Here is a 20,266-nt window from a genome sequence, read left to right as displayed (position 1 = left end):
ATGTTCAGGGGCATTTACACCACCCTCAGGGGCGGGGACGTTGGGGGTGTTCACACCACCCTCAGGGGCGGGGACGTTGGGGGGCATTCACACCACCCTCAGGGGTGGGGACGTTGAGGGGAGCATTCACATCACCCTCAGGGCCAGGGATGTTGGGTGGGGCATTCACACCACCCCCAGGAGTGGGGACATTGGGGGGGGAGCTCACACCACCCTCAGGGGCGGGGACGTTGCGGGGAGCATTCACATCACTCTCGGGGAGGGGATGCTGCGAGGGGCGTTCACACCACTCTCAGGGGCAGGGACGCTGGGGGAAGCATTGACATCACCCTCAGGGGCGAGGATGTTGGGGGGGCGTTCACACCACCCTCAGGGGCAGGGACACTGGGGGTGCTCATACGGTCATAATGAGTGTTTTTCATTTCAACTTGTCGCCATCACATGACCACACTGGGCAGGAGCTTCATGGCACACCTCCCCCACCACCCTCCTGGGGTGGCCTTTCCATTCCCCACGCCCCTCCATGCCTGACCACCCCTCCCCTCCTGCCCCTGCGTGGTCCCCAGAGACACCCGAGCCGCTGACTTCCGACTCAGCGTGCTCCAGCACCACGGCCCTCTGCACCCCGTGTGGCAGCCCCACCTGCTCACTGTCTTTCACCGATTCTCCCTCCGGGAGCTGCGACCCAGCCATCTCGTGCCACCTCCGTTTCACTGCCCGGTACAGGAACTCCTCCACCTCCCTCTCGGGGAGGATGTTGGGGTCCCAGAGCAGCTGGTCATCATTCTCATAGACTGTGGAGAAGGAGTGCTGGGGTCACGTCACGGGCACACCGTCCGTGCCCACGCCTAGGGAGCTCCCCCTCCTCTGACAGCCCCGTCAGAAGTGCCTGCTGGGGCACCTCCAGAGGACCTGCCTGGTTCTCTCTCGCGTAGCAAAGAACGACTATACACAGATCACCAAAGACAGTATTTCATGACCAGGTAGAGTTTACTCCAGAACGCAGGGCTGGTTTAATGTCTGAAAGCCCATCAAAGTGAGGACGAAAGAGAAAAAAACGACTGTCTCAGGACACACAAAAAGTAAGTGACAGATTTCAAACTGTCAGCTGCTAACAAAAGGGAACTTCCTCGTCCAAGAAAGACCATCTACAACGGCCTACAGCCAACGACATACTAAATGGGACACAGAACGCTTCCCCCAAGTTTGGGAACAAGACGAGACATCATCTCTCATCTCTTCTTTACCCTCCTGTCCTGAAGGTGTCGCCAGTACAACACGGCGACAAAAAGAAAAAAAAGACACAAAGTTTGCAAAAAAATGAAGTGAAGCTATCATTCACAAGTCACACGATCACATATGTAAAAAAAATACAAAAGCACCTACAAAATACTAAAATCGGTAAATAAGCTTAGCAAAGTCAGTGTACAAGATCAATTGAAATAACAAACTGCACTTCTACTAACAGAAATCAAGTAGACATGAAATTTTTTAAAATACCTTTTACAATACCACAAACAGGGGCCATCGGGTATGCACAAGACTGCTACAAATACACCGCTGGATTTCAAGAGGGGAAACCACACGGGTGATCTGCAAGTGTCGACGGTGTTGCCATACACGCTCTCCACAAATTAATCTCAGGATTCAGCACAACTCTCATCAAAATCGAGCAGCTGACGAGCTAATTAGCAACTTCTATGGAGGTACCATCAGGCTCCTGACGTTGGAGGACGGGCATTGTCTCAGACGTGGTTCAAGGGAGACCAGTGAGCAGAAGCCCAACACACGCATGCGTGACAGACACTCCGCTTCTGACAAGGACCTCTGCGGTGCAGCAGGCGGGAACGGTGTGTCCCATCGCGGGGCCAGAACAAGGCGCAGGTTAAAGCACTCCTGACCCACACCTCCAACCACACACTCAACGTTAAATTAAGTCGGATCATTGCTTTCTACGAGACAGGGAAAATAAAGGAGAACAGCTTCTGCGAAAACTTCTTTAACGGCACACAAACACAGTACGGTCAGAGTAAACACCGACGACTCGGACGTCATCACAACTGAAGACACTGCCAACTGGGAGAAAACATGGTGGTGCCCACAGCCGAAGACAGCCTTGCATCCAGAACACCAGAAGGACGCCCACAAATCAGACAGAGAAAGGCGATTCCATCTAAAAATGCGGAAAAAGCCTTGAGCAGGTGCCTCCCAAGAGATCTGCAAATGGCCAGTAAACATGGTCCCTCTCCAGAGAATCGCCAATTAAAGCCACAACAAGACACCCCTCCTCACCCACAGACCCTGTCAAGTGTGCATGAGGACGTACACCAACGGGGACTCCCACAGGTCGCTGGAGGGAGCCCGAGCAGCACAGGCAACTCCCAGCCATCTGTCCAGGAAGGAGCGCATATGTCCACAGAGAGAGACGCGTGCAGAGACATCCGGAGCCACACACGGAAACAACCGCACGACCGACCAACAGTACAACGGATGAGCAATGTGGTCCCTCCACACCAGGAAACAGCACACGACAGCATACAAGGTCCACGTGCCACACTATGGATTTAACTTCCCAGATGTGGCTTGGAGGGAGATGCCAGCTCCCATCCCCTCGGGACCAAGGACCAGCCATTCCCTGGAAGAGGAAAAGGCCCGAATGCCACACTCAGTGAAGGCTGGCGTTCCGGACTGAGGTCTGCACGCGTTCAGGACAGCCTGAGGGTGTAGCTAAGAAGCGTGCACCGGTGCCTTTTTCTGGAGGAGGGTCTCCTGTGTCATCAGATTCACAGATTCGCCTCCACGGTCCCGGGACCCAGCTGAGCTGCATGTTCCTGTCTCCTCCTTTACCCAAACTGCTTACGGCGGAGCAAGCACATGCCACCAAGGCCACATCCCAGCTCCTGGCCCAAGGCCTCGATATCTCTGCTGCGAGTCCCTGTCTCCTCTGTCTGTCCCACCTCACTGCCAATCTCAGCAACTGAATCATCCTGGGAGAGACTCCTGAGCCAGGGGTGCCAGCCCCGGACCCACAGGGCCGCTGGGGCCAGGAAAACAAGACCTGGGTCAACAGCCAGGTGACTTCACTTCCTATTTTCTTCACCTATAAGTGAACAGGGCAATGCCTATCTCAAAGGACAACAGGCCTCCCTCCATGTTCCAGTGGGGACATCAAGTCCGGGACAGGTACTGCCCTAAGAAGAGCACAGGACAGAGCGACACGCAGGGCAGAGCGACACTGGTCTCTGGCGGTCATCTGGGACAAGGCCCAGACGCGGGAAGAGCCGGGTGGGGAAATGTGTGCACACCTGGAGAGGCGAGGGCAGGGGCCTGCGCAGGAAAAGAAGGGGCAAGACGGGGCGGACAGAGCCGAGGGCAGGGAAGCGGGGTGCTGGCTGCACAGGGCGGCAGGACCACACAGCGCCGAGCTGAGGGGCAGTGAGCAGGGAGGGGGACACCAACTGGCCCATGGTCCATGCCCTCCTGCCCCTCACATTCCCTCCAAGGGCTGGGGAACTGGCTCTGGGTAGGCACGCAGCAAGTTCCTTCCTGGCTACACTGGGGTTCTCGCTTCTTCTCCCCATCTCCCACACTCACCAGGCCCCACTTACGTTTCTCACCGTGGCGGTCCAACTGCAGGCTGCTGAGGTCGGCTTGGAACTGAGGCCCAACCATGATCTCCTGCAAAGGCAAAGGCCCAAGGCAGTCAGGGCTGATGGGAAGCCCAGCCACAAGGTGCTGACGTGGGCCCCAGGGTGGCCGCCTAGAGCCCCGGGCTCATCTGTGCCATCTGCCCACAGATGCCAAGTCCTGTGGTCTTGAGCACGAGAGGCAGAGAAGGGTGTGGGTGTGAGTGACAGTGTCTGCACCCACTTGTCCGTCTGTCTGGTACAGCCAGTCCCATGGCAAGGGGGGGGTGAGGCCCGAGGACCCAGGAGTTCTGGGGTCCAGCCCAAAGGCCCCAGGACAGGACCTTGGGCCACATCACGAGACAAGAGTACAGTCAAGTCCCTAGCCCAGCTCACCGCTCAGGAGCCACATGCTCAGCCCTGCCCTGAAGGGCCAGAGACCCACTTTCAGGGCGCCACTGGGTCAGGGCCACTCACCTTCTTACATTTGTTGGCAGGAAGAGGGTCCTCCTCTGTGTCGGAAGAGGTGGAAGAGCTAGGCTCTTTGTCTGCATCAGCCAGGAAGCAGGCTTTGGGGAAAGGGGAGCAGCTGAGTCGTGCCCATGGCTCCAGGGGGCCCACCCTGGCTAGCAGGCTCTGGGCACCACTGCACCTCCCCCCAACTCTCCGTCCACCTGACCCCTACACTGTGCCTTTCCTGAGAAGGAGTGCGGCCCACACCCTGGCCAGATGATGGGTGTGCAACAGGCCCAGGATTGGGGACTCAGGAGGCCTCCCCCTGCTACGGTCGCTACCCTGCCAAGCCCTGAGCCTGGCACCTCACCCTGCCAGCCTCCCAGGATGCACAGGCAGGCAGAGCCGAGGGGAGGACGGTCTCAGGGCACTGCCCCAGACCTGACAGACTTCCAGTTACAGGAACACATTCCCTCCTCAGCCACTCAGTCTCCGCTCACAGGTCATCAGGAAGGTGGGAAGCCCAAAGGAGCTCAGACTGAGGTCAGGGCGCCCACGGGGTACGAGGCATCCGTGCACAAGTGCCTGGCCCCCAGCAGCTCGGGGCCCCTCCATGTGCATTCCCACAGCCGCGCTTGGCCAGCCCAAGGGGAGGAGCAGGAGGGACACCTACGTCCACTCTGGTTAGGAAAAAGGTCAGAGGCCTCATGGGAGGTCACAGACGGGGTCAGGTCATCGGCTGATGACTGTGTCTCTTCCTCTTCTTCCCCTGAAAGCAAATCCTTCGCTATTTGCTCCTTTTAACAAGAAAGCAAAGAACGTGTTTGTGGTTTATTTCGACAATCTCAAGATAACATGTAATTAACAGCAAGTAACAGTGCTAACGCGGTGACTGATGCCACAAGCCCACTCTGGATGTCCCTCCCCCCCTGCAGACAGAGAGGCCAGGCCCAAGGGCAGGCCAGCAAGGGGCACTCCCTGAGCCCAGCCCTGCGGCCTGGGAACCAGAGTCCCCGCGCTCTCCACTAAGCAGCAGTCTTCACCTTCGGTGACGAAGCCCGCCCTGCTGACACCCGCCCTGTCAGGACCCGGGGGCCCGGCCCAGGAGAACCGAGCTGCATCTCTCTCACCCGGTCTCCACTCCGCCCCTCCTCCAGCCCAGCCCGCGGCCCCGCAGACCGGCAGCTCAGACTGTGTGGGGGACCGTCACACCTGTCCTCAGTCCACTCACCTTGTCCAGGGTCATGTCTGGGAGGTTGGCTGTGGTGTCACTGCCCTCACTCTCCCGCTCCGAGATGGGGTCTGATGCCTCATAGCCATAGAGGGCAAGCAGCTCGTCGAGGGGCATGTCGCTGCTCTGCAGGGGCAGGGCTGTGTCAGGAGGGCTGCTCGGGGTTCTGAGCCACCTCATCGCACTCACAGCAGCTAACCCCAGCCAGACCCCAGTCCTGCATCCAAGGACTCCCTTAACCCCGTGGAGAGGCAGGGACAAGACACCTGGGCCCAGAGAGATCCGCTCTGTGCCCAAGGCCCCAGCCTTGAAGAGTGGGGCCAGGAATGGCCTCTCCCTCCACAGGGTCCTGCCCAGGCTTAACCCCAGCAATGGAGGATGACTCAACATCTGTAAATCTACCACACCTGGTGACGTCGGGCAATCAGAGTCAATCAGAAGGGAAAAACATGGCCATCCAAGAAACATACGGTAAAATCCAACATTTGCATCAGGTAGGGAGCAATCCACCACATGGATGCGACAGAGACGCTGTCAGCCCTCGCCAGCAGCGCGACCCCACGCCAGCCGACTGAGAGGGGAGGCTCCAGCCCCCCACAGGGAATGGACACAGTCGGAGGCAACAGGACGAGAAGCGGCGTGGGGAGGAAGACGCGCACGACCATCACCTTCCTCTCCAGTCCCGTCCCCGGGTCACCGCTTCTCACGCCTGTCTCTCTGCTCCTGACGCCGACGCTGTCTGGCCGCACCGTGTCCTCACACCAGTCAGCACCCCCAGACACCCTCGCTCATCCCCCCCCCCAGGTCAGCTCCTGCCCCGCCCTCGCCCCTCCCCACAGAGCCCAAGCTCCCCCTCCCACCCTCCAGGACCCCACTAACGGGGATGTTCAGGACGCCTCTCACACTTTCTAACTGTGCACCTGCTGGGCGATTAACACAGGGGCCCTACAACCCCCGGGTGCCTGGGACCCTTTCGCAGCGACTTTCCTGAGAATACGACGGCATTACTTCCGCCCTCTGTGCCTGCACGCGTGCCAAGGGAGGGAGTCACGGGTGGGGCACAGCACCCCACAGTTGCGAGCCGTCAGCGGGCATCCCTTCCTGCCACCCACTGAGTTGTAAACGTGCTGCTTCCCTCGAGGATGCCCTGTGCACGTTCCTGATGGTATTCTCACTCTTGCAAAGCAGACGTCGTTTTAATTTTCCATGTGAGGAAAGGGGAAGCACAGGGAGTGCCTGCCACACCCCAAAGTGCGGGTCTGTGCCGGAGCGCCTGAGTGTTGCGGCAGCTGTCCCCACCACGCAGCTCCGCTCTCGAGGGACAGACTGGCCGGCCGGCAGGTGACGACAGGCCTCCCGTCGGGCCCCGCGCAGACGTATCAGACAAGAGCCCAGTCAGCCATCCCTCCAGACAAACAACGGACTGAGCCCGCTGCAACAGCAAACCTCAGGCTTTTGAGCAAGAAACTTTGATTTTCGAAAATCTGGATCTGACAACATGAGCTTGATAAATTTGCAATATCATTTGTTAAGGTGATACAAAAACGGCAGTGTTTCTGTTTTTATCTTGGAAATTACATTCTTTCTTAATGTTTTTTTTTTCATTTAAATTCAAGTTAGTTAACACATAGTGTACTATTGGTTTTGGGGGTAGAGTTCAGAGATTCATCAGTTGCACAGAACACCCAGGGCTCTCTCCATCATGTGCCACCTTTGAGACCCATCCCCCAGTCACCCCCTCCCCCCAGCAACCCTGCTTCTTTCCTAAAGTTTGGTGTCTCTTATGGTTTGCCTCCCTGTTCTCATCTTTATTTTTCCTTCCCTTCCCTTATGTTCATCTGTTTTGTTTCTTAAATTCCACCTATGAGAAAGATCCCATGGCATTTGTCTTTCTCTGATCTTAGTTTTTAAATATTATATCTGAAAAAAACCTAGGTGAGGTATTTAATTAATACATGGCTGATTTTACTTTTTGGTTAATCTTGAGACGCTTTAAATTCATTTTAAACTTTTTTTTTTTTTTTAAGATTTTATTTATTTATTTGACAGAGAGAGACACAGCGAGAGAGGGAACACAAGCAGGGGGAGCGGGAGAAGCGAAGCAGGCTTCCCGCAGAGCAGGGAGCCCGATGCGGGGCTCGATCCCAAGACCCCGGGATCATGACCTGAGCCGAAGGCAGACGCCCAACGACTGAGCCACCCAGGCGCCCCCATTTTAAACTTTTTTAAATTGTTTTTTCTTTTGTGAAGAGAAGACTTTTGTCTTTGGTTATAAGACCAAATTGGCACCAAGCAATACATGGCACCAAACTAGGTAAATGCCCCGTGATTACTGCTTAAAAACTTTTAAAAATTCCCAATACTTTAAAGATGTTTGATGAAATCAGTGTTGATATTTTCACGAACCAAAAATTCACATGCCAAAGCGCTAACCCCCAACGTGACTGTATCTGGAGATGGACCTTTGCAGGAAGAGTTACAGTTACACAGGATGTGAGAATGGGACTCTGATCCAGTGGGATTAGGTCCTTAAAGAGACCCCAGACAGCTTGCTTGCTCTCAGGCACGTGAGGACACAGAGAGAAGGCAGCCATGTGTAAGCCAAGAGGGCCCTCACCAGAAACAACCCTGCCCGACCCTGAACGCAGAGTCTTCTGGCCTCCACAACTACATTGGTTAAGCCCCCCGTCTACGATATTAACAAGCGAGGTTCTCAGATTTTGTAGTGTGAACTTACATTTGCAAGATGGGCAGGCTGGAGAACCAGTATGCTGCAAACATCTCACCATGCAGAAGGTAATAGGGTCACACAGTGGGGAGAGCCACTGCAAGTTCACCACCAACGGATTCCAACAGAATCACATCCAGAACGTTCACAGGATATGAGTGTAGAAGCCACTCTGCACCCGTCACAAAACTACCACTTACTGGATCTGGGTGCTGCATCAAGGGATATCCACAATTATCTGAGAAGCTGGTTAAGTACTCTCCCCTCTTCCGAGAACAGATCTGTGTGAGACCAGATTTATACTTCAACCAAAAGAACAGATTAACGAGACAGCAGCTGGGTTCTCATGTTCGCTTCTGCATTTACGAAAATATGAAGCTATTCCACTCATCTCCCCAACCTGTTTTTGGGTTTTCTTTTTTTTAAAGATTTATTCCATTTTTATTACTTTTTTAACTTAAATTCGATTAACTAACATACAGTATGAGTTTCAGAGAGAGAATTTAGTGATTCATCATTTGCATACATGACACCCAGTGCTCATTCCATCATGTGCCCTCCTTAATGCCCATCACCCAGTTACCCACTCCCCCATGCCTCCAGCAACCCTTTTTGTTTCCTATGATTAAGAATCTCTTATGGTTTGTCTCCGTCTCTGATTTCATCTTGTTTTATTTCTTCCTCTCTTCCCCTATACTCCTCTGTTTTGTTTCTTATATTGCACATATGAGTGAGATCATATAATTATCTTTCTCTGACTTACTTCACTCAACATAATCCCCTCCAGTCCCATCCATGTCAATGCAAATGGTGAGTAGTTATCCTTTCTGATGGCAGAGTAATCTTCCCTTGTATATATGGACCACATCTTCTTGATCCATTCATCTGCTGAAGGGCATCTCAGCTCCTTCCACAGTTGGGCTATTGTGGACATTGCTGCTATGAACATTGGGGTGCAGGTGCCCCTTCTTTTCACTACGTCTCTATCTTTAGGATAAATACCTAGTAGTGCAACTGCTGGGTCATAGGGTAGCTCTATTTTTAACGTCTTGAGGAAACTCCATACTGTTTTCCCAAGTGGCTGCACCAGCTTGCATTCCCACCAACAGTGTAGGAGGGCTCCCCTTTCTCCACATCCTCATCAACACTTGTGTTTCTTGTCTTGTTAGTTTTAGCCACTCTAACAGGTGTAAGGTGGTATCTCATTGTGGTTTTGATTTGTATTTCCCGGGTGGCAAGTGATGTGGAGCATTTTTTCATGTGTCTATTGGCCATTTGGATGTCTTCTTTGGAGAAGTGTCTGTTCATGTCTTCTGCCCATTTCTTGACTGGATTATTTGTTCTTAAGGTGTTGAGTTTGATGAGTTTCTTTACAGATTTTAGATACTAGCTCTTCATCTGATAAGACATTTGCAAATATCCTCTCCCATTCTGTAGGCTGCCTTTTGGCTTTGTCGACTGTTTCCTTTGCTGTACAAAAGCTTTTTATCTTGATGAAGTCCCAAAAGTTCATTTATTCCAAAGAGAGACAGAGTGAGAACACAAGGGAGAGGGGGAGAGGGAGACACAGAATCCCAAGCAGACTCCCCGCTGAGCGCAGAGCCCGACACAGGGCTCAATCCCAACACCATGAGATCAGGACCTGAGCCAAAACCAAGAGTCGGACACTCGACCAACTATACCACCCAGGCACCCCAACCTGTTTTTGTTTTAGAAGCTATTTTTTTAAAGATTTATTTATTTGAAAGAGAGAAAAAGAGAGAGTAGGGGAAGGGGCAGAGGGAGAGGGTGAAGCAGACTCCCCGCTGAGGAGGGAGCCAGACATGGGGCTCGATCCCAGGACCCTGAGATCATGACCTGAGCTGAAGGTAGATGCTTCACCGACTGAGCCACCCAGGTGCCCCTATTATTTTTTTCATTTTCACGAATTTTATAAATTGTTTCTATTAACAATGCATGTACCATGTAACCTACACAAAGCTCTTTGAAATCCTCAATAATTTTGGGGGCGCCTGAGTGGCTCAGTCATTAAGCGTCTGCCTTTGGCTCAGGTTCGAGCCCTGCGTCGGGCTCTCTGCTCGCAGGGAGGCCTGCTTCTCCCTCTCCCACTCCCCCTGCTTGTGTTCCCTCTCTCGCTGTCTCTCTCTTCTGTCAAAAAATAAATAAAATCTTTAAAGAAAAAAAAAAGAAATCCTCAATAATTTTTAAGAGCATAAAGGGGGTTCTGAGGCCAAAAAAGAGAGAACAGTGGGTTTAATGCCTACAGCCCTAAAGCCCCAGGGGCACAACCAGGTCTGGCCTGACCCCCCGCGACCTCAGCTCCTAGCACAGCACCTGGCGCTTCACAAACACACACAGGCACACTTGTCCCTGTGAAATCTGAGCAGCCTGCAGACGGCTTCCGCCAAACGCAGAAACGTGACATTGCCCAGGGGGCCCCACTCACACAAGGGCAGAGGGGACCAGCTCAGCCAAGTACCTGGGCGATGAAGTCCTTCTCCAGCTCCCCCTCGGGCTTCTCTGGGTCTCCCGCGGCCTGCTCGCACTGCTCCCGGATGCCGTAGTTCTGGGACAGGATCTCTACGAGGTTGAACTGATGGTCTGCAGAGCCCATGGACACCACTGTGGAGGAGACACCAGCCTGCATGAGCTGCTCACCCCACACACCCCAACCATCATGCGAGGTGCAGGGCGGCGGGGGTAGGACCCGACAGTGGCCCTGCTGTCACCAGGGACAAGCCCCACAGCCTGTGCCCAGGTGTACATGTGTGCTCGTGCACACACAGGGAAGGCTGTGTGTGTGCGTGTGTGCACACTGGGAGGCAGCACAGTCCGTCACCACGGAGGATCCCCCAACAGAGTGACTGCGGACAGAGGAGCACGCCGGCTAACTGCACTGTACATACACACTCTGGGAATGTGGGGGATGTGCTGTCCTGGAGGCTCACTTGGTCCCCTCAGCACAGGCCCCGAGGTGGCGTGAGGAGGACTCCACAGACAAGGGAGAAGTGAGCACCAGGGGAGCCAGGGCGGAAAGAACAGAAGGAGCCGAGGGGGCCGGTGTCCCGTCCAGCAGGCCCTCAGCTCCTGGAACAGAGGTGATGCTGCACGCACACAGCCACACGTCGCCGCAGGGACAGCACGCTGCGGGGGGACGCACAGGAGGCCCAACAAACGCTGGTCCTCCCTCCAGCCTCAGCGGAACAAGAGCACAACCACCTGCACGGGCGAATGGGTGGCAGATGTGACCAGATTTTTGGTTTTCCCAAAAACCCCAGGATGCGTTTATCGCTCGCTCTCCATTCCGGTCTTCTTCAGTAAGTCAAATTTAAAGAAAACAAAGACAAAAGGAAATGGCGAGGGCTCCATCCACCCAGGCCAGGAAGCAGTGAAGGCCGAGGCTGGCACCCTCCCTCCACCTGGGTCCACACGCAGGAGGAGGGGGAGCTGCGAGGGGCCACCTTCAGGAGCGGGGGCGGGGGCAGAGCACCTGGGAACAGCGCCCACCCAGCACCAAACCCAGTCTTCCTGCCTTGGCTGAGGTGCCTGCCAGGCCGGCGGGCCACCCCGGGCCAGAGGCCGTCTGGTCCTCTCCTGGGCTGCCCTGCCCCCACTAGAAGACGAGGAGAGAGTCCCGGCTGCTAGGCCCACACCCCTGTCCTTGGACTCTGGGAGCCAGCACAGTGTGTCCGGCTCTGCCTGGCTGAGCAAGATGCTGTCTCTTACAACCACAGAGGCCCTGGTGGCCCTGGGCAGGGGGAAGGGAAGGGCAAGGAGGGTACCTGCTGCGGTCTGCAAGCTGGGCTCCCCCGGGCACAGGCTGTGAGCGAGGCAGGAGGCCACGCCAGGGCTCTGCCTTTCCAGTGAGGAGGCCTGTGGAGGAACAGAAGCGAGGTTGGCTCGGCTGGTCTGGAACCCACTGGCAGATGTCTCTGCAGGACGCCGGGGAGCAGGTACAGCTCAGGGCCCAACTCCCCAGGCGACCTCAGGAAGTGGCCTCAGCTGGGAGAGTCTCCCTTGGCTTCTATGCAGAGAGTGACAAACAGATTCCAAAAATCATACAAAACGTCAAGGGACCCAGATAAGCGAAAACAATCCTGAAATAGAACAGTTCCTGATTTCAAAATTACTACAAAACTACAGTGGTCAGAACAGCGTGGCACTGTCATAAAGCTACACACATAAGCCAAGGGGACACACTTGAGAATCCAGAAATAAACCCACAGTCTTACTGCCGACTGAATCTCAACAAAGATGACAAAACAGCTCAGTCGGGGCATGAACAGTCTCTCCAATAAATGGTGCTGGGACAACAGGAAGTCCACATGCAAAAGCATGAAGCCAAAGTGCCTACTCACACCACACACAGATGAGCTCAAAACGGACCCAAGCCCTTCAATATGAGACCTAAAACGTAGAACTCTTAGAAGAAAACACACGAATAAATCTTCTGTTACCCTGGACACTCACATGGTTTCTTAGATAGGACATCAAAAGCATAAGCAACAAGAGGAAAAATACACAAATAAAAACGCTTCTGCCTGAAAGGACATCATCAAGGAAGTAAGAACACAACCCACAGAGGGAGACGAGGTAGGTCTGCAGATCACGAGAAGGAACCTGCATCCTACACGAGGAACTCTTTAAGAGTTTACCTGTCACGAAAAGGTAACTCAATTTAAAAATGGGCAAAGGGTCTAAACAAACATTTCTCCAAAGAGATACGCAGGTGGCCAATAAGCACATGAGAAAATGCTCATCAGAAGACACAAATCAAAGGAGGGAATGCAACGCTAAGCAGGAGGTCTGAGAGGCAGTCATCGGTCCTGCAGAAGGTAAAAGCAGGGTAAGGACGCCCCAGCAAGTCCACCGTTAGGCAGACACTGAAGGGGTCAGAGTCTGTCGTCCCAACATACGCCACGCGGCATTAGGGTTATTCTGAGATGAAGCCAACTGAGCAAAAACAGACACAGGATGACCTCTGCGTTGCCCTGGCCTGCTTCACAGTAGACATAAGTCCCATGTGGGTGCTTCCCCTTCTGCCCCCAAACCAGGCAGGGAACAGCTTAGCACGGAGCTCGTGTGTACAAACACACCTTACTAACTAGCCAGGCCTTCCACTAGCTCCCCGCGCAGCCACCTTCCCACAACCTGGTGCCCAGACAGACCCCAAGTCCTTCTGTGTCGTAACACTTGGTCCACTTGGGCCACTCTTCTGTTGACATGCCCACAGGAGCCCAAGCCCTGACCACCCCCTGGGTTACTCATGTGACTTCTCCTGCGGGATGTGTGCTGCATGACTTAATAAACTGCTTACTTCTCTCTCAATAATCTGTCTTTTGTCAGTCTAAATCACAGGGCCCCACCTGAAAACCGAGGAGGAGAAGGGAAAGAGATGGCCAAGGGAGAAGAAACACACATCTACACTAAAGCTCACACGTGAACGTTCATGGTGGGACCTTCACGAGAGCCAAAGGTGAGAAGAACACAAATGTCCATCAGCTGATGAAGACAAACCAAAGCAGAACACAGGAGCGTCCCGTGGCCTCAAGCAGGAGCGAGGCGCCCACACGCACTGCCCTGGGGACAGACCCCGAGCCCACGACACTCAGGGAGGGAACCAGACATGGAAGGCCACACAGGGTGTGAGTCCACGTGGGTGACACGTCCAGAACAGGCTCATCCGCAGACGGGAAGGGGGCTCATGGGGGCCGGGAGCTGGGGTGGGATGGAGAGTGACCGCTGATGGGGTAGTATTTCCTTTTGGGGCAATGGAATGTTCTAAAGTTGACCACAGATGGTTGTACAGCTCTGAATGTACTGAAAACCACTGAACTCTGCACGTGAAAATGAACTGTATGAATAAACCTCAGCAAAGCTGTCTGCACACACAGAGAAAAGATCTGAATATATAATAAAATTAAGTTTAGGGTTTAGAAAAAGTTTTCTAAGAATTTCCTCACTAGGTCCTCAAGAAAACCTCAAGAGGGTGTGTAATCCTTCTCCTACTAACAAGGGAACTAAGCTCAGAGAGATCAAGTCACTTACCCCAACTCACACAGCATGTAAGCAGTGCAACTACAAACTCCCACTCAGGCTCTGTGACAAAGACCCTCTACAGTCCCTTCACTGTACTTGGCAGCACATAAATGAAAGTTCAGCAAAGCCCTGAGAAAGAGCTGGGACACGAAGTGAATGTGGGTGTGGTTGTGCGTGCATGCCTGTGCGCGTGTGCAGCCTCTGCCAACAGCACGGACAGTTCTGAGCTCTGAGCAGGCCGTGTCCTAGGAAGCGTAGCCCCAGGGTGGCAGAGGCAGTCAGTGGGGAGGACGTGGGACCTGGCAGCAGTGGCTGGAAGCAGGCAGGGAGCAGAGAGCACAGGGGCCTGCCACAGGCGGCCTCACCTTCCAAGGAACAGCCATTAGCCCACACGGTGTGCACCCGTGGGGCCAGCACCCTAAGTGTCCTCTGACATCACCTGAGCCCTCTCTAGGACCCTCCAGATTGCTGATACACCAGCCTCCCTGGGCTCCCTTTCCCATCTCAGCCAGGGCAGGCTTTCTGTCTCTTGCTACCATAGCTCTAACAGGGGAAATGGAGTGAGGGCAGAGTTTGGACGGCCCATTTTCCAGGGAGAGTTAACTCTACTCCCATGTAGCACCCACCTGCAGCAGGGCCTCAGGTGTGGCGGTCTGAGGTCCCCGGCAGGGTCTGAGGAGGACTTGGCCCTTATCTGACATGGACGTTCAGGCAAAGGAGCAAAGAGGAACAGCTGGGAGGGACAGAAAGGGCAGCAACAGGGAAGCTCCATCCCCTAGGGCAGGGGGTGGGGGCCGGGGGTGAGGGGGTGCTGCTCACAGCATCCAGTCGCCTCAGATCCCCAAGTTCATTCCCAGATGACTCCAGGTTCCTCGAAACTCGCCAAGGAACTCCCCTGCCCCAACATCTGACGTCTAGACGCAAGCCCACCCTCAATAGTGGGATTCCCAGGCGCTCTACTTCCTTTGTTCGGAACACTCTGGATGTTACCATCAGAGTCAAAGCCGTCCATTTTGCAGAGGTGGAAGAAAAACAGTTGGGAGGGGGCTTAAAGGCATTAGGAGAAAAGGACCAGTAGAGACGTGGTCCCAGAGGAGTGGGGAACCCAGGTCTTGGCAAGGACGAGGCGAGCTCGTCAGTCCTGTCTCAGGTGGACCCTGATGGCTCGAATGCGGAGGCCAGTCACTAGGAGACTGGAATGCAGGGCCCTTTTCCCCAGGCAGGTTCCTCCCACTGCCCTTCCCAGCATAACCCACAGCGATGCCGTGGCAGATTCCATGCCCCAAACTGGCGGCACCCACGTGCTCTTCTCCCACGGTGACGCTGGCATGCCTCCCCCTTCCAGAAGTGGGGTTCTGGGGACCTGGATGGGCCTGGGACTCCGGGCAGGGGGCTCCATGTGACTTAAAATGCAGCTCAGTCTCCATCGGGTATCTTCTGGGACAGTCAACAGCCACCACGCTGTGAGGAAGCCCAAGCCACACAAAGAGGCCTGGGGAGGCGTCCCAGCCAGCAGCCAGCAGCCCCCCATGTGAGCAGGGAAGCTTCCTCCCCTGGGGTCAGCTCCAGCCCCAGCCACCAGCCGACGGCAACGGCATGAGGACCCTAAGTGAAAGCTGCCCGGCTGAGCCCAGCGAACCCTCCATACCACAAAAGGTAATAATAAAACAATCGTTGTTTTTACACCATGAATTTGAAAGCAATTCCTTACACAACGACAGCAGGAAGAGCTACACCTGGCTGCCAACCCCCCCCCCCCGGCCCCCCGGCCCCAGCCACAGAACACTTACACTAGGCCAGGTGAGGAGGAGGCCCTGGGTACACTGCAGTCAATGGGGAAACAGGTTCTGCCCGTCTCCACCCACGCGAGTTACCTGTCTCACCAGGACACGGAGAACAAACAAGTGGGAGCGGGTATACACAGTACTGAGGGGAGAAGGCGGAGTCCCTCCGAGGAAGAAATGGAAGGGAGCCAGAGAGCAGGAGTGGGGGCAGGGGGAGATCTGCGGGGACCACATCACTGAGCAGAGGGTCATGGGGAGGAGATGCACTTTACCCCGAGGACAAAGGAAAGCTCTGGAGGGTTTCAGTACAAGACAAAGACAGTGTACTTGGGTCTTTCAAACACTCATCTGGTACCCTGAGGCAGGCAGGACGAAGCTCTCCCATCTTCCCTCGTGGCGCTGTCGGCTACTCCAGCAACAACTGAACTCAGGCAGCTAACGCAGATCAGGCACTTATTGGTAGCTTACAAACTGCCATCTTTATGGGTTAGAGACCGCTCATTACCAGTAACTTCATAAGGGTCAGCTTCCCCGTGCAAACCACTGGGCCAAGATCTCGGGAGACCTCGACTCCAGGGTCTTCCCATTTCAGAGATGAGAGAACAAAGCTGTGAACATTCAGTCACCTACCCAAGGTCACAGAGAGTGGGAGGCTCCAGCTCTGCAACAGGTGCCCTGGGCAGAGGCTGGCTGTGGCTCATCACTTCCGACATCTCTACACTTGCTGGTCCTTTACTGACCAGTCTCTCAGGCCCTTTAGGACAGGCACTGTGGGGTCTGTGCTCACAGTCAGACCCTCAGGGCCTCACACAGAGCCAGGCACACAGGGGAGCTCACACACAGACCTTCTGTGAAAGCGACGCAAATTCACTCAACGGGGCAGCACCTCACTCGGTCAACAGGTGGGACAGGGACACGCTGGGCAGCTGGCTGCTGTGAGGGTTCCAGGGGCTCTGCACCAGGCAAGGCAAAGTCAGAGCCAAACCCCGCAGCTCCGCCAGGCCAAGCGTGCTGCCCACACACCACCCGTACCCTTAACTAGGAGCACACCAACACACTACCACCACACCCCTACCTGGCTTCTGCCTCTGATCCCCTAGGCCAGCCACTGGCCCCATGCGGCTTCAGTTCCCCTAAACGCCCCCTAAGGAAGGAGAACTAAGAACCCTTTGGGTCCAGCCACCCAGCACAACTGGATGCTGAGGTCTGGCCTTGCACCCAGACACCCACACCCTCTCTGGCACAAATGCAGGGCCTGTTGCTGCCCCTCAGAAGGTCACTTGTGGGAGAGAATGGCCATTCCCACCTTGCACAACACCTACCCCTGTCGCGCTAAAACAGAACAGCCCACTCAGCCCCACAACCATGCCGAATACCCCAAGCCGGTGCTATGCCTGGCTGGGTGGGTACCTTCTCCTGTCGGGGTCTCAGGGGCCCCACCCATTTCATGAGGATCACTTGCTGAGTCTGTGGACCTGTGCGGTGTGGGCCCTAACTTCTGCGTGCCCAGACTCAAAAGTCATGTACCGAGAGTCACATTTACTGAGCCCTAGCAGGTGCACTATCTCATTTAATCCTCAGCAGGGCCCTAAAAGGTGAGAGCAGTCCGCCCTGTCTTATCCAACATTTCAAAGTAAAAAAAAAAAAAAAGCCCACCCCAAAATGAAAGTTTTCCGTCCCTGGTTTGACGTGACGTGAAGCTATTTGTTGACTGTGTTTGCCCAGACGGTCCTAGGCGAGTCTGATCAAGCGTCACAGTTCCAAACCCCACACATCCTCAAATCAGAAAATCTCTGCATCCCAAAGCACATCTAGCCGCAAGGATTTCGGGTAAGGGGTCTCAGGCCTGTTTCATGGACCAAGAGGGGAGGCTCTGAGAAGTAAGGCTGGTCGGCCCGCACCGAGGAAGCCCCGATGCCGTAGGCCCCCATCGACCCCCCCCCCCCGGCCCTTGCCGGGTGTGCTCAGGGCGGGCCCGCGGTCGGAGTTCGAGTCCCGCCCGGGGTCTGGTCGGAGCGACTCTGCGGTGCCCCGCACACTAAAGGCTCGCGAGCGGGCTGCCGTGCGGGTCCCACCCGGGGTCCCGACGGGTGAGCGCGGCGCGCCACCACCGCGCGCCCAGAAAGCGCACTCCGCAAAGTTGACAAGCGCGGGGAGGGCAAGGCTGCACGCCGCCGGGAGCGGGGGTCCAGGGCCGAGGACCGCGGGACCCGGGCTGGGGGGGTCGAGGGCCCGGGAAGCCGCGCCGGGGAGCGGGGCGCGCGCCCCCACCCCGCGTCCGCCCTCTCCCCGCAGGCCCGCCCCGCCCCTCCCCACCCCACTCCGCACGCCCGCCCCCCGCCCGCACATGCGCACTGCACCCCGCGATGTGGCAACCGGCGGGGGGGGTGGCCGGGGGCGGCCGCCGACGGAGCTCCGCGCCCCACGGGCCCCGACGGGCGCGGCGCCCCGAGCCCGGCCTCCGCGCCCCGGGGCGGGGGTCTCCGCGCCTGGAGCCCAGACACGGCCGGGCCCTGCGGCCGTGGCCGCGGGCGCGCGGGGGCGGGGGGCCGGCTCCCCCGGCCCGCTCACTCACCTCCGCCATGGCCGTGTGTGCGCGGGAGGCGGTGGCCGCGCCGGGATCCCCGGATGCGGGGCCACGCGCTCATTGGCTGCCGCTCCCGGGAAGGCGGGGGCGCCGGGCGGGGCCGGGGCGGGGCCGGGGCGGGGCCGGGGCGGGGCGCGGGCGGGCGCGTAGTAGGTGCGCGGGGCTGGCTGTGCGGGGCGCGCGGAGCGGGCACGCGGATGGGGATGTGCGGGGCCGCAGCCGGACGCCGGCCTGGGCCGCGCCCGAGGGGCGGGTGCGGCGGGTGAAGACGCCGGTCCCTGACAGCCACACCTGCGCAGGGAGCCCTGTCCCATTTCCTCCTTCCGATATCCCGGCTGAGTACGACCAGTGCCCCGAGTTGGGGACGCGGCAACGGGCGGCCCGTGCGCAACTGCTGCAGCCAGGATGGAAGGCTGGGCAGCGTGCTTCTGGAACTTTCTGCACTTTTGCCCCAGCGAGGACCCATCTCTCGTGCCGCAGAGTCGGCTGAGGCTGGCGAAAATGTGGCTGCCCGGTGCTCGGAGCCAGTCCCGCAGCAGGGGAGGATCCGAACCCGGGGCTCTTTGGCTCTGAAGTCTCTTGTTTTTAGTTTGTCGACTAAATGTCTGTGGGCAGTGTGCACGTTCCGAACCTGTGCTAGGCACTGGGGGAGACTTTGAACGTGACACCCCTAACATTTTAAATTTCATTTAAACATTTGCCACATTTTATTTTTTTATTTTTTTTTATTTATTTTTATTTGAGAGAGAGAATGAGAGATAGCACGAGAGGGAAGAGGGTCAGAGGGAGAAGCAGACTCCCTGCCGAGCAGGGAGCCCGATGCGGGACTCGATCCCAGGACTCCAGGATCATGACCTGAGCCGAAGGCAGTCGCTTAACCAACTGAGCCACCCAGGCACCCACATTTGCCACATTTTAGATTTCAAACTGACAAGGCCTGTGAGCATCAGGGCAGAGGGTGTAGCAAGAGAGGAAGCAAGGAGGTCAGTGGGGAGGTCATCAGCCATCAGAGAGGTCAGCTGATGATGAGGGTGGAGGGGTGGGGACAGAGGTGGACAGTTTGGGAAGGTAGACCCCAGAAGAACCCCAATGCAGTGAAGGTGGACAGAGTGTGAGGACAGCTCCCAAATTTCTGGCTGGCACAAACGAGTAGATGGTGGTCCTACCAAGACTGGGGAGGTGGAGAACTCAAGAGCTGTCAGCCAGTGGAGTACTGAAAGTTGAGATCCATCAGGCCTGATGCTGGATATAAAAGCATTATCCCAGCCCTCTGAGAATCCACCTGTCAGGAGAGAGAACCACTCTTGAAAGGTCTGCCCTGCCCCTGACAGTTGCGTGAGTCAGTGAGTTCCCTGCTCCTTGTGCTGGAGGTTCAGGCCATTGTGACTGAGAGTCCTCACTGATCCATAGAGCAGTTAGTCATTCATCTAGTCACTCATTGAGTCAATCAGTGAACTAAGCACCTGTCCCCTTCAGCCCTCAACTAGGTGCTGGGCTTGCAGGGCTCCCGTGAGGTAGGGAGATGACCAATAGATACAATGAGGGGTGTGTGTGTGTTATAACACGTGGCAGAAACCCAGAAAAAGGGTTGGAGTCAGCCTGGGGTAACCAGATAAAACTTCTTGGAGAGGGCTTTGACAGGAATCATCAGAGAGATGTGAAGGGGGAGGGGAGGGACCCAGATGAAGAGAAGGACCTTTTTAAGGTTTGAAAGTCTCTCTCCACAGACTGATTATTAGTTACAGTGTAGAAATAAGGTAACATTGACCCAGTGATAAAAAAATGAACATCGTAGTGAGGGGCAGAGGGACACCATGT

General features: G+C 55.9%; 1 protein-coding gene across 4 annotated transcripts in view; it reads right to left on the bottom strand.

Annotated features, from left to right (window-relative positions):
• MIER2 (MIER family member 2) overlaps positions 1-18,472 on the bottom strand; it is a 24,341-nt gene extending 5,869 nt beyond the window's left edge. For 2 of the 4 annotated variants that reach the window (XM_073887204.1, XM_073887205.1), the window contains exons 1-8: positions 14,704-14,833; positions 11,821-11,911; positions 10,518-10,660; positions 5,311-5,436; positions 4,753-4,876; positions 4,104-4,195; positions 3,609-3,678; positions 643-794 (exon numbers count right to left, since the gene is read on the bottom strand). In XM_073887204.1, coding sequence (XP_073743305.1) covers positions 643-794; positions 3,609-3,678; positions 4,104-4,195; positions 4,753-4,876; positions 5,311-5,436; positions 10,518-10,660; positions 11,821-11,911; positions 14,704-14,778 — 873 coding nt within the window. In that variant the 5' untranslated portion in view covers positions 14,779-14,833. Of the gene's footprint in view, positions 1-642; positions 795-3,608; positions 3,679-4,103; positions 4,196-4,752; positions 4,877-5,310; positions 5,437-10,517; positions 10,661-11,820; positions 11,912-14,703; positions 14,834-18,436 lie in introns of those variants that run through there. The other 2 variants (XM_025861474.2, XM_073887203.1) reach the window with 2 other exon arrangements.
• Between the last annotated feature and the right edge of the window lie 1,794 nt (positions 18,473-20,266).

The sequence above is a fragment of the Callorhinus ursinus genome, unplaced genomic scaffold (genome assembly GCF_003265705.2).
Source record: "Callorhinus ursinus isolate GAN/ISIS: 27379988/994484 unplaced genomic scaffold, GSC_fseal_2.0 scaffold77, whole genome shotgun sequence".
In the NCBI taxonomy this organism is placed as follows: domain Eukaryota; kingdom Metazoa; phylum Chordata; class Mammalia; order Carnivora; family Otariidae; genus Callorhinus; species Callorhinus ursinus.
This window is presented reverse-complemented; position numbering and strand designations above follow the sequence as displayed.